The sequence below is a fragment of the Geotrypetes seraphini genome, chromosome 12, assembly GCF_902459505.1.
Source record: "Geotrypetes seraphini chromosome 12, aGeoSer1.1, whole genome shotgun sequence".
In the NCBI taxonomy this organism is placed as follows: domain Eukaryota; kingdom Metazoa; phylum Chordata; class Amphibia; order Gymnophiona; family Dermophiidae; genus Geotrypetes; species Geotrypetes seraphini.
This window is the reverse complement of record NC_047095.1, coordinates 111,529,077-111,545,324: the sequence shown is the minus strand read 5'-3', so window position 1 is coordinate 111,545,324 and position 16,248 is coordinate 111,529,077. Positions and strand designations below refer to the sequence as shown.

Genomic DNA, 16,248 nt, shown 5'->3' with positions numbered 1-16,248 from the left:
GTAAAGAAGAACTTCCTAGCATTCGTTTTGAATCTGTCCCCTTTCAATTTTATTGAATGCCCTCTTGTTCTTTTCTTATTCGAAAGTTTGAAGAATCTGTCCCTTTCCACTCTCTCTATGCCCTTCATGATCTTATCAGTCTCTATCATATCCCTAAGTCTCCTCTTCTCCAGGGAAAAGAGACCCAGTTTTTCCAATCTCTCAGCGTATGAAATGTTTTCCATCCCCTTTATCAGATGCGTCGCTCTCCTCTGAACCCTCTCAAGTAACACCATGTCCTTCTTAAGGTACGGCGACCAATATTGGACGCAGTACTCCAGATGCGGACGCACCATCGCCCGATACAACGGCAGGAAAACTTTTTCGTTCTGGTTGTAATACCCTTCTTGATTATGCCTAGCATTCTGTTTGCCTTCTTAGCGGCCACTGCGCACTGTGCCGTCGGCTTCATTGTCATGTCCACCATTACCCCCAAGTCCCTTTCTTGGGTACTCTCATTTAATAACATCCCTCCCATCGTATAGTTGTACCTCAGGTTTCTGTTTCCCACATGTAATACTTTACATTTCTCAACGTTGAACTTCATCTGCCATCTCGTCGCCCATTCCCCTAGTTTGTTCAAGTCCCTTTGCAATTCTTCGCAATCTTCTTTAGTCCAAGCTCCACTAAATAGTTTGGTGTCATCTGCAAATTTTATTATTTCGCACTTCGTCCCTGTTTCTAGATCATTTATGAATATATTAAATAGCAGCGGCCCAAGCACCAACCCTGCGGGACCCCACTCTTGACCCTCCTCCAGTCCGAGTAGTGGCCCTTCACTCCTACCCTCTATTTCCTACCCGCCAACCAGTTTCTGATCCATCTATGTACGTCTCCTTCCACCCCATGGTTCTTCAGTTTCCGGAGTAGGCGTTCATGGGGCACCTTGTCAAAGGCTTTTTGGAAATCTAGATATATGATGTCTATGGGGTCTCCTTTGTCCTTCCGTTTGTTAATTCCTTCGATCTCCCCTTGCAGAAACCATGTTGGCTGTTTATCAGAAGTTCGTTTCTTTCAAAATGTTCATCGATGTTTTCTTTTATCAGTGCTTCCGCCATTTTCCCCGGAACCGAGGTCAGACTCACCGGTCTGTAGTTTCCCAGGTCACCTCTTGATCATCTAGCATCCAGTGATCACTGCATGGTACGGTTTAATATTAAGACGGGTATGGAGAAGGCTCATTTGAAAGTAAAGTTTCTAGACTTTAAAATCACTAATTTTGTTCAGATGGGAATTACGTCAAGGAATTGTTGTCTGGATGGGAATGTTTGGAAGGAGTAGAAATGCAGTGGGCAGAACTAAAAGGATTTATTGTAATGGCGACAAATCTTTTTTGTGAGGCAAGTAAGTAAAAGTAAGAGGAAAAGAATGCCACTTTGGTTCTCTAGTAAGGAATAAGAGGTTAGCTTTCATAAACTACAAAAGATTGCAGAAAGAGGAAGACAAAACAATAAACAACACAATTACATGAAACAGTATAAGTAGACTCAAAATAGCTTATATTGTTTCATATAAGCATGTTGTTTATTGTTTTGGATTAAGTTTTTCACGCTTCCTTTTGGAATTGTGTTTCCTCCTTTTTTGTTTTTGAAAGAGGAAGACAGGCAAAAATATCCGGAAAAGTTAAGAGAGGCTGATCGAGAAGTCAGGAAAGCAAAGATACAAATGGAAGAAAAAAATAGCTGAAATGGTATAACGGGGAGACAAAACATTTTTTAGATATATCGGTGATAGGAAGAAGTACAAAAGTGGCATTGTGAGACTCAAAAGTGAAGGGGAGGAATATGTAGAAGCTGATAAAGTAAAGGCTGAATTGCTTAACAAATATTTCTGTTCTATGTTCATGGTTGGAGATCCGGGAGCGGGACTGTAGAAGGCAAATGCAAATAGGGATGGTGGAGTAGTAGACTCCAATTGATTTTCAGAGGGTTGTGTTCATGAGGAGCTAGTTAAATTAAAGGTAGACAAAGCAATGGGGCCAGATGGTGTACATCTAAGTTGCTGAAGGAACTTAGGGAAGTTCTGGTGGTTCCGCTGACTGACCTTTTCAATGCTTCTCTAGAGTTGGAAGTGGTACCAGAGGACTGGAGAAGGGCAGATGTGGTCCTTCTCCACAAAAGTGGAAGTAAGGAAGAAGTAGGGAATTGCAGGCCAGGAAGTCTGACATCTGTGGTAAGCAAATTAATGGAAATGCTTTTAAAACAGAGAATGGTGAAATTTCTGGAATCCGATGGATTACAGAGCCAGAGGCAACATGGATTCGTTAGAGGTAGGTCTTGTCAGACAAATTTGATCAATTTCTTTGACTGAGTTATCAGAGAATTGGATAGAGGGAGTGCACTAGATGTGGTGTATTTAGATTTTAGCATAGCCTTTGACAGTGTCTATTCCCCAGGTTTTTAATTAATTTTTAGTATTGTAAAAATGTAAACTGCTTTGGTATGTAAAAGCAGTACATCAAGTCAGAATAAACTTGAAACTAATAAATAAACTGAGTGCTCTTGGGATAGGGCCCAAAGTGACAGGCTGGGTCAGGAACGGGTTAAGTGCAAGTTAACAGAGGGTAGTGATCAATGGAGAATGCTCTGAGGAAAGGATGTTACCAGTGGTGTGCCTCCAAAGTTCTGTTATTTTTAACATTTTTATAAGTGATTATTGCTGAAGGGTTGTCAAGTAATATTTGCCTCTTTGTGGATGATACCAAATCTGCAATAGAGTAGACCTGCAGGATGGTGTGAATGACATGAAGAAAGACCTAGCAAACCTTGAAGAATAGTCTGAAATTTGACAGCTAAAATTTAATGCTAAGAAATGCAAGGCCATGCATTTGGGATGCAAAAACCCAAAGGAACGGTACAGTTTATGGGGTGAAGAACTTATATGCACGACGGAAGAACTGGACTTGGGTGTGATTGCTTGTGATGATCCTACGGTGGCCAAACAGGTTGAAAAGGTGATGGTGAAAGCTAGAAGGATGCTAAGGTGCATAGGAAAAGGTATGGCCAGTAGAAAAAAGGAGGTACGGATGCCCCTGTATAAGACTTTGGTGAGACCTCATTTAGAATATTGTGCACAGTTCTGGAGACTGCACTTTCAAAAAGATATAAAAAGGATGGAGTCCATCCAGAGGAAGGCTACTAAAATGGTGCATGGTCTTCATCATAAGGTGTATTGAGACAGACATAAAGATCTCAATATGTATAGGAAAGGCGGGAGAGGGGGAGATATGATAGAGATGTTTACCTACGTAGCATAAATGCTCATGAGTCGAGTCTCTTTCAATTGAAAGGAAGCTCTGGAATGAGAGGACATAGGATGAAGTTAAGAGGTGTTAGGCTCTGGAGTAATCAAAAGAAATACCTTTTTACAGAAAGGGTGGTAGATGCGTGGAACAGTCTCCTGGAAGATGTGGTGGAGACAGAGACTGTGTCTGAATTCAAGAAGGCGTGGGATAGGCAAGTGGGATCTCTCAGAGAGAGAAAGAGATAATGGTTACTGCGGATGGGCAGACTCATCATGTTTCTCTGTTTCTATGAGTGGCTAAATGTTAAGAATAACAGCATCAGTTGCATGTGACAGTATTATTGCCTAGTGACTGCACATGAGTGAGTAGGATCATTGCTACTACTCAACTATGTTCCTCTATTACAGGCCCTGGGGTTAGTTCGTCAGCAATTAAGAGATTGTGCTCAGGAGAGGAATCGGGTGTTGGATCTCATTAATCATTCTTGGACTGAGGTCCTTCGAGATTTTGATAAACGTAATAGGCAGAAAAGTCCTGAACCTCAAAAAGTGGATCCTTTTTCACCCTTCAATACAGGTAAAGGACCCTATTTTCTAATAATATTGTTTGCCTACAGCAAAAAAAAAAAAAAAAAAAAAAAAGAGGGCCCAGTCTAACGATGAAATAGAATGTTTATGCTGAAAGTTTCAGGATGCCAAATCTTAAAGGAAGATTATTGCAAATATTTGGTAATGAAGTTTTACTGAAAAAAAACATTATGATTTCTTTTGATAGGAAACTGTGGTTTTGGAAATATCTGATTTATAAATTATTCCTTCTGTGAAACTGTTCCAACAATACGTGCAGGGGCATTTTTGATATGATGTCTAAATCTGAGTTTAGAGTTTTTGTGGGACATATACAAAAATCTAATAGCGAGCATGACCATGACAGGAAGACATCCATCTTTTTGTTTTGAAAATGGCCATTTCTCAGATGTGTTGGTCCTCAGTGCAGTGATCTTTTATGAATCATTAAAAAAAAAAAACATCCAAAAGAAAATCGTACAAAACAAGCCATTAGGATGTAGGAGAAATCAACATTTTAGTAGAATGGCCACACAGACATCCCAGCAGAGCAGTGGGGAACCCTAGGAGGCACTGCAGTGAACTTCATATAAAAATTCCCAGGTATACTTCTCACTACAATCCCCTTATATTATATGGTGAGCTCTCCAAAACCCACCCAAAATCTACTGGACCAACTGTACACCACACTTATGCCTGCAGGTATCACCTATATATAGGTACAATGAGATTAGAGTGGGGTTTGGAAACTTCACATATTTCACCATAAACGGGCAGGTCACATGGTCCCCCCCCCATTGCCCCAGGTATATTAGACAGATTATGAGCCCGCTGAGATAGCGAAAATGCTTGAATACCTGATTAAATCCATGTAAATCGTTCTGAGCTCCTCTGAGAGAATGGTATAGAAAATTGAATAAATAAATAAATAGCTCCCTCTTCAGTTTTTCCTTCTGCTAGCGAACTGAGAGGGTGTGTTCTGATCTGCTCTGCAGAAAACACAGGAGATGCTACCTTCACAGGACGTGAAAGCAGAAGGAAAACAATGAAGGTGACTAAATGGTGTTTAATCTCGTTTATTGAATAGAAAGACTCAGAGTCTTTCTATTCAATAAATGAGATTGAACACCATTCAGTCATTGATCTGCTCTGCTTCATTTTTTATTATTTTCGGGTATTCTTGTCCGCTGTTTTCTGTGTGGCTTTGTTACCCAGACGTCATCTTCTTGGGGCTATTCCGCTGGAGAAAGGATACGTCCACAAGGGCAGGCTCCTGCTTGCAGGCCAATCTCTTAGAGTACCCGTGGAGCCAGCCTGCTTGTGATCCATCGAGAGTTCGGGGTCTGTTCCCCCGGGAGCTTGCTCATCTGCTAATTTATCAGATGCTTGAGCACAGGCTATGGGGCTCCTGTGTAACAACCCTTTGGGTATCAAGGAGCCATGATTTGTGGATTTATGGGGGTTAGAGTCTTTGATCAGAGTCCCTTTGACCAGCAGTCAGAAAATTTCCACTGATAGATTTGTCTTTCCAGTATTCTGAGGCAGAAATCTTTTCCCTGCTCCAAGCTGACAGATGAGCACCAGTGAAGCCACAGTGAGTACTCCCATTATTCCCTATAGGAAAAACTAGGGGAAGAGTCAGAAAAGTGAAGTAGGCCGCTGTCGGAGCCTACACCGAGATAGAGACCTCACACTCTATATACTTGTATCAATCAATAAGGATATTTATTAACAAATCAGCAACAGCTTACAAGAATAAAGCATTTAGCATATAGAGTAACAGAATGTGATCTTCAGGCCTGAGGATCCTCTGATGTCTGTTCTGCTTACTTCCTCTTAAAGGCCTGTTTTTATACATTTTCTTGGTGGTTAGCACCACGTTGGTCTAAATCGCATGATACATCTTTATTGATTCTTTCCTTACACGCCATTACATCTGTAAATTCATTTATTGGTTTATACATTTGTGTCATGCTATACGTATGTCTAGTTTACCAGAAAGCCTATCCTTTTCCCGCATATGTCCTTTAATCTACCATATCAGCAACTTCTGAGCCTCATCCTTCCGCCCTTTTATCACAAGACACGTCTTACTAAATGCAATTCTCGAGAATTCTATTCTTGACCATGAGATGTGTTCATCATAACAGGTGTGAGGCCCTGTTGCCATGCAAAAGAGTTAAGTATTGCTTGTTTGTTCCTCTTCATAAGTTTCGCTTAGCCCAGCAGGTTATTTCCCAACCAGTATGTGACAGCTGGAAAATGTAGTCAGAAAATGTCTTTTTAGATTATTAATATATTGAGTTGCTAGAGCAGGAGGGGAGAAAAGGGGATTTTTCTCATTTGAGGTCTGGTTTCTTCACCTTTAATGTTCTCCAAAGGACTTACTGTGCTTCACCTGTATCATACCATGACTTAATGAGTGTATTTTCCTTCATACCAGAGCTCACCGCATTTTCTCACTTCCTCTCAAAAGGTAGATCTGAGGGTTTCTGGGGATAGAGTTAGCTTCTCCCACTAAAACCCCTTTAACCGAGGGGTTTTTTTTTAGTTTCAGGGAAGCTCCCAAGAAACGTTTTTGCTGTGATTTTTCTGGTGGTGACCATCTTAGAATTTTAACAATCTTTTTTTCAAAAACCCTAATTTTGACCAGGTATCACCTGTTTTGGATTCCTCAGGACAATCTGCTTCTGTTTCATGTTATGTTTGTATAGTTTTGTCGGCAGAAGAGCAGATGTGTTTCACATGCTGCAGGGCATGGGATGAAGGGGTAGTAGCTTTGGGTTCAGCCTCTTTAGAGTCCTCCAGGGTGGGCGAACCCCCCCCCCCCAAATTCTGGCCAACAGGAATGAGATCCCTTTCAGAAGTCACAAGAGGTGAAACGTAAGCGCATGGAGGCAGAGGAGTCCAAGAAACCCTAGTCTGAGGTCTTGCATGGGTCCTTGGGACCACTTGTTCAGGGTTTTTCAGACTTTGTCAGTCTCTTGTGGAGAGCCCATTTGATGGGTCTGGGGAGTGCTGCACTACCTGTAAGCACGCCAGCAATGGAACAGGGAGAATTCCTCCTTAAGAAGGCTTCCCTGTCTCTGAGCAAGCCAGCACCAAGTGTCAAGGACTAATTGGAGAAGTCCCTTTCTATGCTTTTATTATCTCAAGGCTCAGCTGCATCCTTGAATGATTTAAGGTCTCTGTCCATGCCAGAGGTTAAAAAGGCTGTGGCTGCTCTCGATCAGGGTGACAATCCCTCAGTGTGCCATATTTCCAAGTCCGCAACTGTTTCACTTGTTATTTCAGACACACTTTGTGAGTTGAAGTTGGACCTTTAGCAGCCCTCCACCTCCCCATGTTCTGTCATGGGTAGCACAAACACACAGACTGCCTTTTTTTCTGGCACATCTGAACATTACTTCAGTCACTGATCGATGAGAATCCCTGAAACATAGAAACATGATGTAATGTAATTTATTTATGTAATGTAATTTATTTCTTATATACCGCTACATCCGTTAGGTTCTAAGCGGTTTAAAGAAAATATACATTAAGATTATAAATGAGAAGTAAGAAGGTACTTAAAAAATTCCCTTACTGTCCCGAAGGCTCACAATCTAACTAAAGTACCTGGAAATTAATAAAGAAGAGAAAATAAAGATGGTTGAAAAAAGAAAAATTCTATGTGAATTTATAGGATGGAAATTAAACTGACAGTGAAGAACTGTATGAAAAATACATATGGAATTCAGTTAGAGAGGGTAGGTTACAATCTATGGTATTTGTTTAATTGGAAGGTGTTAAGGTGGATAATTTGGGGGAAGGTTATCTGAAGGTAGGTGAATCTTCTGGAGGTAAAAGAGGAGGGGTTAAGATATTTGGATGAATTTTTTGAAAAGCAGGGTTTTGATTTCTTTTCTGAATGTTTTGAAGTTGTCTGATATTGTCATAAGATTGGCGATGGAATGGTTGATTTTTGCTGCTTGTGTTGCTAGAAGGTTGTCAAACATTTTCTTGCGTTGTGTGCCTTTGAGTGGGGGGAAGGCGAAAGGGTTCGAGGTTCTTCTGTGTCTTGAGGTGGAGATTTGGTTTAAGCGGTTATTTAGATAGGAGGGGGAAGAGCCGTGTAATGCTTTGAATATCAGGCAGTAGAATTTGAATTGGATTCGTGCTTGTATGGGTAGCCAGTGAGAGTCTAAGAAGGCAGTTGTTATGTGATCATATTTTTTGAGTGAGTAGATCAATCTGAGGGCGGTGATTTGTATGGTCTGGAGTTGTTTTATCATAGTGGCTGGACAAGGAAGATATAGGGAGTTGCAATAATCCAGCAGACCTAAGACTAGGGATTGGACGATTAGTCTAAATTGTGCTTGGTCAAAGAATTTTCTGATTTTACGGAGATTTCTCATGGTTAGAAAAGCTTTCTGGGTTGTTTTGTTGATCTGGGGCTGCATTGTGCAACATCTGTCTATCGTAACTCCTAGGAGTTTTAGTTCGGGTTGTATTGGGTATTTGGTATTTTTGATGGCAGATAAAGGCTAAATGGCCCATCTAGTCTGCCCATCCACAGTAACCATTATCTCTTTCTCTCTCTGAGAGATCCTACATGCCCATCCCAGGCCCTCTTGAATTCAGACACAGTCTCTGTTTCCACCACCTCTTCCGGGAGACTATTCCACGCATCTACCACCTTTCCGTAAAAAATTATTTCTTCAGATTACTCCAGAGCCTATCACCTCTTAACTTCATCCTATGTCCTCTCATTGCAGAGTTTTCTTTCAAATGAAAAAGACTTGATTTATGCACATTTCTATTATTTAGGTATTTAAATGACTATCATATCTCCCCTCTCCCGTCTTTCCTCTAAAGTATACAGATTGAGATCTTTAAGTCTGTCCCCATACGCCTTATCACGAAGACCACACACCACTTTAGTAGCCTTCCTCTGAACCGACTCCCTCCTTTTTATATTTTTTTGAAGGTGCGGCCTCCAGAATTGTAAACAATATTCTAAATGAGGTCTCACTAAAGTCTTATACAGAGGCATCAATACCTCCTTTTTCCTACTGTCCATACCTCTCCCTATGCAACCTAGCATCCTTCTAGCTATCGCCATCACCTTTTCAACCTGTTTGGCCACCTTAAGATCATCACATACAATCACACCCAAGTCCAGCTCTTCCGTCGTGCACATAGGTTCTTCACCCCCAAAACTATACCGTTCCCTCTGGGTTTTGCAGCTCAAATACATGACCTTGCATTTTTTAGCATTAAATTTTAGCATAGAAACATAGAAGGCTCCCTAAAGGTAGCAAAGCTATGTCCAGGCTTTACCCTATGGCTCCAGTATTCCAATGGATGTTTTCTCAGTCAAAGGTGTATTTTGTGATAGTTCAGGTAACCAAGTGTACCTCTCCTCCAAGTGAGGGAGGTGGTGATGCTGAAGGAAGCTAACTTTGGGAATCAAAATGGCAACGGCTGTCTCCTTTGTGGCACATGCTTGTCACACCAGGTTGAGGCACAGTCCTACGGAGCAGAAAGACATCTGTCTCCACTTGATTATGGAAGGAGTAGACTATGTGGCAGATACTCCTTATGATATCAGAGTCGCGAGCAAGGCATCAGCGTATGCCGTTTCTGCCTACTGGATGCTCTGGTTAATGGCCAGTGTGGCATATCGCTGACCTATATATCTCCCAGATAGCAGAACTTGATGTTTCACTGGGTGAGGCAAAGCACTTTTCATTCCTCTTGGAGATATCACCAGTTTTCCTCCGGTTCCTCTTCCCAGAGACCTTTGCAAGGGTCAGACAGAGTTTTTTTGACAACAAAAAGCCACAATGATACCAGGTCAACTGCTACACCTCCTCACTTTTGCAGGACATGGTCAGCTTTCTGGAGGGAATTGGAACAGATCTCCTCAGACCGCTGGGTCCTGAACATTATTTGAGATGATCACAGGAGTGAGTTTTCTTGCTCTCCTCCAGCTCTGTTACTTGACTCCCCTGCCGAACAGCCAGAAAAGGAGGCTAGGGTCTGAGCAATGGTACAATGTCTCTTGGACATTCGTGCCATAGAACCACTTTCTGAAGAAAAGTCATGCTATGGCTGCTACTCCTTATACTTCATAAGGTCCAAGGAAGGCACAGACCTATTCTGGCTCTGAAGTCCATAAATATGGCACTGAGAGTTCCATGCTTCCGCATGGAAATGGTCTAGTCAGTCATTGTGGCAGTGGCTTTGGGAGTATTCCTAGCCTCACTGATTTAACAGAGGCATGTCTTATTCCCATTTTTCCAGACCACAAAAGTATCTGGGATTCTATGTTTTCCAGAGACACTTCCAGTTTGTGGTGCTACCTTTTGGATTGGCTATAACCCTGTGCACCTTCACCAAGGTGATGGTGCTGTTAGCAGCTCACCTTCACAGGATGAGCTTACAGGTTCACCCATACCTGGTCAATTGACTAATCAGAGCCCCTTCAAGACAGGAAGGCGAGCACACAGTGACGCAGGTAGTGGATCTGCTCCAGGGTCTTGGTTGGATAGTCAACTTCAGGAAAAGTCAGCTAAATCCAACTCAGTGCTTGGCATATCCTGTATCTGGGAATCCATTTCAACATGGTGAGAGGCCGTGTCCTATTTCCCGAGCTACACAAACAGAAGCTCAGGAAGCACATTACAGAGATCTTGATGATGCTGAAGTCCACGGCCTGTTCTACCTTCAGATACTGGGCTAGATGGTGGCCTCCTGGGAGGTCGTCCCCTGGGTGAGAGCGCATATGCATCCACTTCAGGATTTCCTCCTCTATAAATGATCCCCACAACGGCATTCTATTAAGATGCAGCTTCCCTGGTCACGTGAGGCAAGGAACAGTTTATGTTGGTGTCTCCAGGGAAACTCCTTATCAAAGGGCTTGCCTCTCCAAATCATGGGTAATGCTCATAACCAATGCCAGCCTGAACAGCTGGGGGAGGGATGTCTGTTGCTGTGGTCGCCTACTCCAGGGCCAGTGGATGTCATCGGAGAGCAAGTGGTCCATAAATCTGGAAATGACAGCCATTTGTCTTGTGTTGAAATCATTGGAAACTTCTATAGAAAAGGCAGTCAGACTATTCTCTGATAATACCACCTTGGTAGCTTATGTGAACAGTCAGAGTGGCACGAGAAGTGCCACATTGCGCCTGGAGGCCCAGGTGTTGTTCAGATGGGTAGAAACTGACTATTGGAGCTCTCCATGACCCACATGGAAGGAATAAAGAACATCCAGGCCAACTTTCTCAGCCATCAAACTCTGGATCCAGAGGAGTGGTCCCTGTCCAAAAGAGCCTTCATCCTCATTGTGCAGTGCTAGGGAATACCAGAGATGGAGCTCATGGCCTCAGCCATGAAGGTGAAGGTGACTCGCTTCTACATTCGACAACCTGAAACAAGGGCTGGATGCTCTGGTTCGGTCCTAGCCCACAGAGCATCTCCTCTACATGTTTCCACTTTGGGCCATGGTAGGCTGGATCATCGCAGAATCACGAGCCACCTGGTTCTGGTAATATTGGTGGCTCCAGTTTGGCCTCATCAGCCTTGGTATGTGGTTATAGTGCGCCTACAAAGAGGCAGGTGTACTTCATCCAGAGCTGCTACTTCATCCAGAGCTGCTCAGTCAAACTCAGTCCCCATGGAGAATCCAGAGCGCTTCGGTCTTATGACATAGCTCTTGAGCACATGGCCCTAACACGTAAGGGTTACTTGGAGGTAGTCATTGTGACTATACTTAAAGCAAAGAAGCCTCCACTGTTTGTAGCTTACGCTAAGACCTGGAAGACTTTCCAGTTATGGTGCGCCAAGGAACAGGTAGAGCCTTGCGAGGCACCAATTCCTGTAATCCTGGCACTTCTGTGAGCCAGGCTAATAAAGTCTAGAAGTAGCATCCCTCAAAGTTCAGGGGGTTTATCATTTAATTTTATTTAATATATTGATATACCATCCTTCCTTAGGCAATAACAGTGGTGCTGTCAGGCTTAAGGTGGTATGTGGTCACTGGCGTCTCATGCAGATGTTGCTTGGTTCTTGAAGGGGCGCTTAGATTGCATTCTCTGTTGTGCCAGCCTTTCCTGTCTTGGAATCTTAATATCATTTTGAAGGACTTTTGCAAGACACATCTCTTCTGGACCTTTCAGTCAAGACAGTATTTCTGGTGGCCACAGTCTGCAAGGCAAATCTCTGAATTCCAGGTTCTCTCCTGCAGAGAGCCTTTCCTCTGGTGTTTCACTGTGGATGGTACCTTCCTTTCTTCGGAAGGTGGTCTCAGCTTTTCACATCAACCAAGAGATTTGTTTGCCTGCTTTTCTCCTTATGGCATCGGCTACACAGGACAGGATTCTGCAGAAGCTGGAGGTGCGAATAGTTTTACTTTGCTACCTGGAAAGGACCAAGATTTACATTTATCTGGCCATCCTTTTGTGCTGACCAGTCAGTCAAGACTAGGCAAGCCAGCTTCTAGAGCTTTGATTGCTAGATGGATTTGCATGGCAATTTCTTCTTCCAACATTAGGTACCTCCAATTACTCTCTCTGCGATAGTGCTAGTTGCACACAGCAAGTTGGTTCATGGATACTCCTAAGTTGTGACTTCCTGTTGAATATTGTTCTTTCATGTGCTACAGAGCAGAACAGAAATGGATGTTGTCTCCGGGGAAGACCCCGCGCCCCTCTTCTTTTCTTCTGTTTCAGTGGAGTTCGATTGCTTTGTACTATTCTCTACTGGTGAAGGGGAGGAGCTGAAAGATTTGAATGACACCCTTCTGCAAAGTTCACGACTAGAGGACAATGGCTTCAGTACAGAATTCTTTGGCTTAGAAAGATTATTGAGGTAAGAACCTAATCTTCCATTGAAATCTAGAGTTCCCATTTGGTTTTTGCCATCTTTCTCCTAAAATTATTTTTACTTTGATACTTTATTGTAAACGATGTCGTTAATTTTGTTGTTTGTGGTATATTAAATAAAGGTGAAACATGGAAGACTCATGCTTAAAACTAGGCATCACTTATAGAATTATCCCCATAATGTGTTAATCCAAATTAAATGTTTCAAGATGTACTTGCTATTTGTGTGGCTCATTAGACATCTAAATGATGGGACTCTCAAAACACCCCAAATGTTGTCCCTAAAATCATATATTCAGCCCCAGTAATTTATTTTAAAACACTTACTTGGTCAGTGTCACCAGCAAATACATAAGTGATTTTGAATATCAACCCTGGCATGTCCCAACAATGGGTGACGAGGACTCCTTTCTATGACTCACATTCTTTTCTTATAACCCAGAATGTAAGGAGGCCATTGGCATAGTCGTACCAACATGCTTCCGTTCCCAGGATCTGCGCAAGATTATCAGAGATCACATAAAAGAAGCAGTAGCTCTACAGGAAGCACTAAACAAATCTGTCAATGACAGCATGAAACAAAAAACATTGGAAACATTATCTCTCAAGGTAAAGTGCCTAATCCCAGCCTTCTCTTCCAATCACACACACACACACCACACCTCTCCACACACACACATCACACATCACACCACTCCACACCCCTAGTTCAGACTTGTGCTTGAGGGCTGCAAACTGGCCAGGTTTTCAGAATATCCCTAATAAATATGCATATGAGAGATTTGCATGCCCACTACACCCACTCTATGTAGATTACTTTCATGCATATTTATTAGGAATATCCTGAAAACCTGCTGGCTAATATTCAAAGTGAACAATTAGCTTGCTTGGTCACAGCTATCTGTTCATTTTCTGTGCCACTTAAACCGATCATCCTTGCTGCAAATGATTGGTTAGTGATGAACTTAAAGCCAGCTATGTCAGGGGCATTCCGGGGGCAGAGAATCACATAAATAGCTGTCCTATCTTTATGCACTAACACATGGTTGGTTAAGTCTGAATATTAACTTATCCAATTATGCACTAGCCGGCTTTAAAGAATAGATATTCAATGACAAAGCCTGTAAAGGGCCTGGCATTGAATTTCTGGTTTTAGTGCCAGTGGCAGATGAAACCCCTCCCCCCCCTGTCCTCCGCTGGCTGAATATCGACTGGCTGGTCTGCCTGAAGTCTTTAAGGACTGAACTTGGGCAGGTCTGCCCTAGTTCTACTGTTCCCTCTTCAACACTCCCAAAATCAAACAGCAAAACGCAAAGAGCATAATTCCAGTCTCCACACACCTCATCCTAATTCACTCACTATACACTGTGAATTAAAAAAAATACAAACCCACACTAAAATGTTTTTTTTGTCGTATCTTCCACAGAACTCTCAACTGATTCTTACAAAATTTACAACATAGTTGTGTCCTGAATGAAGTTGATGTAAAATGTTCTGTTTTAGTTTTTTATTCATTTTTCATATAATAAGTGTATCACATAAATTTATACAATTTCATTGAGTGCACACTTGATAATCCTTCATAGATCATTGTAAATACAACATATTATTATATAATACTGTACTATAATATTGAAAAAGCATATCATACTTAATAAGTATACCAACTATTACTCTAATTATAAACCCACCCCCTCCCCTTCCTTGATGTAAAATGTTGTAAATGTTTCCCACCGCACCACAACCCTACCTTGTGAAAATGAATTATGAACTGAATCAAAACACATCAAAAGGTTTTATGGCGTATCTTGCAGAAAAATGTAAAGTCAAAAAGTAATGTTTCAATTAAGGAGATGTTTGAAGTGTGCGCCCTTTGCACAAAGGCACACCCTCAGCCTTGGCCACCACTAATCTATGGACTTGTCATTGACGCTCTGCTTCAGCTCAGCCCAAGCAGAGATGAGGCGCTGGTCTTTGACATCAGATATCGCTGTCTGGTAGACATGTTCTTGTCTCAGCCCCCAGATCTGGTAGTCAAGTAGGTTTAGGTCTGGAGAATTTGCAGGCCAGAGATCTGGACCAATGAAGTCTAGGGGTCTCCTGATGTAGCAGTTCTATAGTGTCCTTTGCCCAATGTGCTGGGACATTGTCCTGTTTGATGCTAAAGTGATGTGTGATGGATCGCTGACCAAAGCTTCTGCGTCAAGAAGACGTCCTGGTAGTGTGCATCTTTGATCTTAACCCCAGGATCAATGATGAACAGATCTGTGAATCCGAGTTTCGAGATTGTGACCAAGACCGTGACTGATTGGCTGAAGGTCAGGTGGGTCCGTAGTAGGCGTTTTGAATGAACCTCATGCTTCAGTGTTGTTGAAGGCACATACAGGCAATCATTCTGTGTGTTAATCGGTGAAGCTACTGTAAATATCTTTTTATCTGCAAACCAAATGAAGGTGACACTGTGCTCTAGGTACTTGATCAAAAGCTGCTTGCACCGTTTAAGGTGTGTTCCTTTGTTGTAAAGTTAACTCTTTGGCATGACGCTTTTTAAAACATTTGAATTTCAGATTGTCATTCATTATCCTAACCAGAGTTGTCTGGCTTATTCCTGCTTCTTTTGCTATTTGGCGAGTTGTTAGGTGTGTTTGCAGCACGTCCTCCTGGCTCAGTACAAGATTGCGTAGAACGTCAATGTGCTTTTGTGTGCAAATCGAGCACAGTTGTCTGCTGCCTGGCTTCCCATCCACAGCGCTCATTGCTCAGATCTTGCGTAGCAGCCATCAAGGCCATTTTTGTTCCAACCCTTCTGTGGGAACTCTTTTGACAATCGTTGACAGCTGTAACCTTTTAGTAGTACCAAGTTCTTTATCAGAATTCAGTCTTCTGCAATGAAAACTATTTTGATACGGAGACTGCTTACAAACTATTGTCTGCTTCTGCGCGCATCCCTTAGCAACAATTAATTTTCACAAAGTAGTGTTATGGTGTGATTGCAAATATTTACAACATTTTATATCAATTTCATTCAGGACACAACGCATTAAATTTTATAAGAATCGGCCGAGTTCTGTGGGAGATACGACAAAAAATATTTTGTTGTGGGTTTTTTTTGGGTTCACAGTGTAGATGCACAGCAAAAAAAAAAGGTTATTTTCAGATCTTCTGTTACCTGACAACATACACACAAAATAAAGAGTCTAATTGCAAGTTTTCCACTTCCACATGCTGGAACACAAAGTCAAGTGCTTACATCATTCCTCCAAGCCCTTCACCACAGACATTCACACTAGAGAATGACATGGGGAAAAAAATCTGTCCCCATCATTGCCCCGTCACTGGACCACTTCCCTGTCCCCGCAGCATCCACCCTTCCCTCTCGCCACCTCACTGCCCTTCGGCACCCCTCGCGCGGTCCAAGCCTCTCCCTCCCTCCCTCTTACCTTCTTGGCACATTTTAAGGTTTCAGACTTGTTAAAAGCTGCTGGAGTGTTCGTGCAGTTGCGTGCGTGTGTGGGCGGAAGCTTATCCTCTA

At 42.4% G+C, this 16,248-nt stretch overlaps 1 protein-coding gene across 1 annotated transcript in view; it reads left to right on the top strand.

The window, feature by feature from the left end:
* CCDC105 (coiled-coil domain containing 105) overlaps positions 1-16,248 on the top strand; it is a 44,515-nt gene that overhangs the window by 16,393 nt on the left and 11,874 nt on the right. The window contains exons 4-5 of the mRNA XM_033915284.1: positions 3,691-3,859; positions 13,159-13,325. Of these exons, the coding sequence (XP_033771175.1) occupies positions 3,691-3,859; positions 13,159-13,325 (336 nt within the window). The remainder of the gene's footprint in view (positions 1-3,690; positions 3,860-13,158; positions 13,326-16,248) is intronic.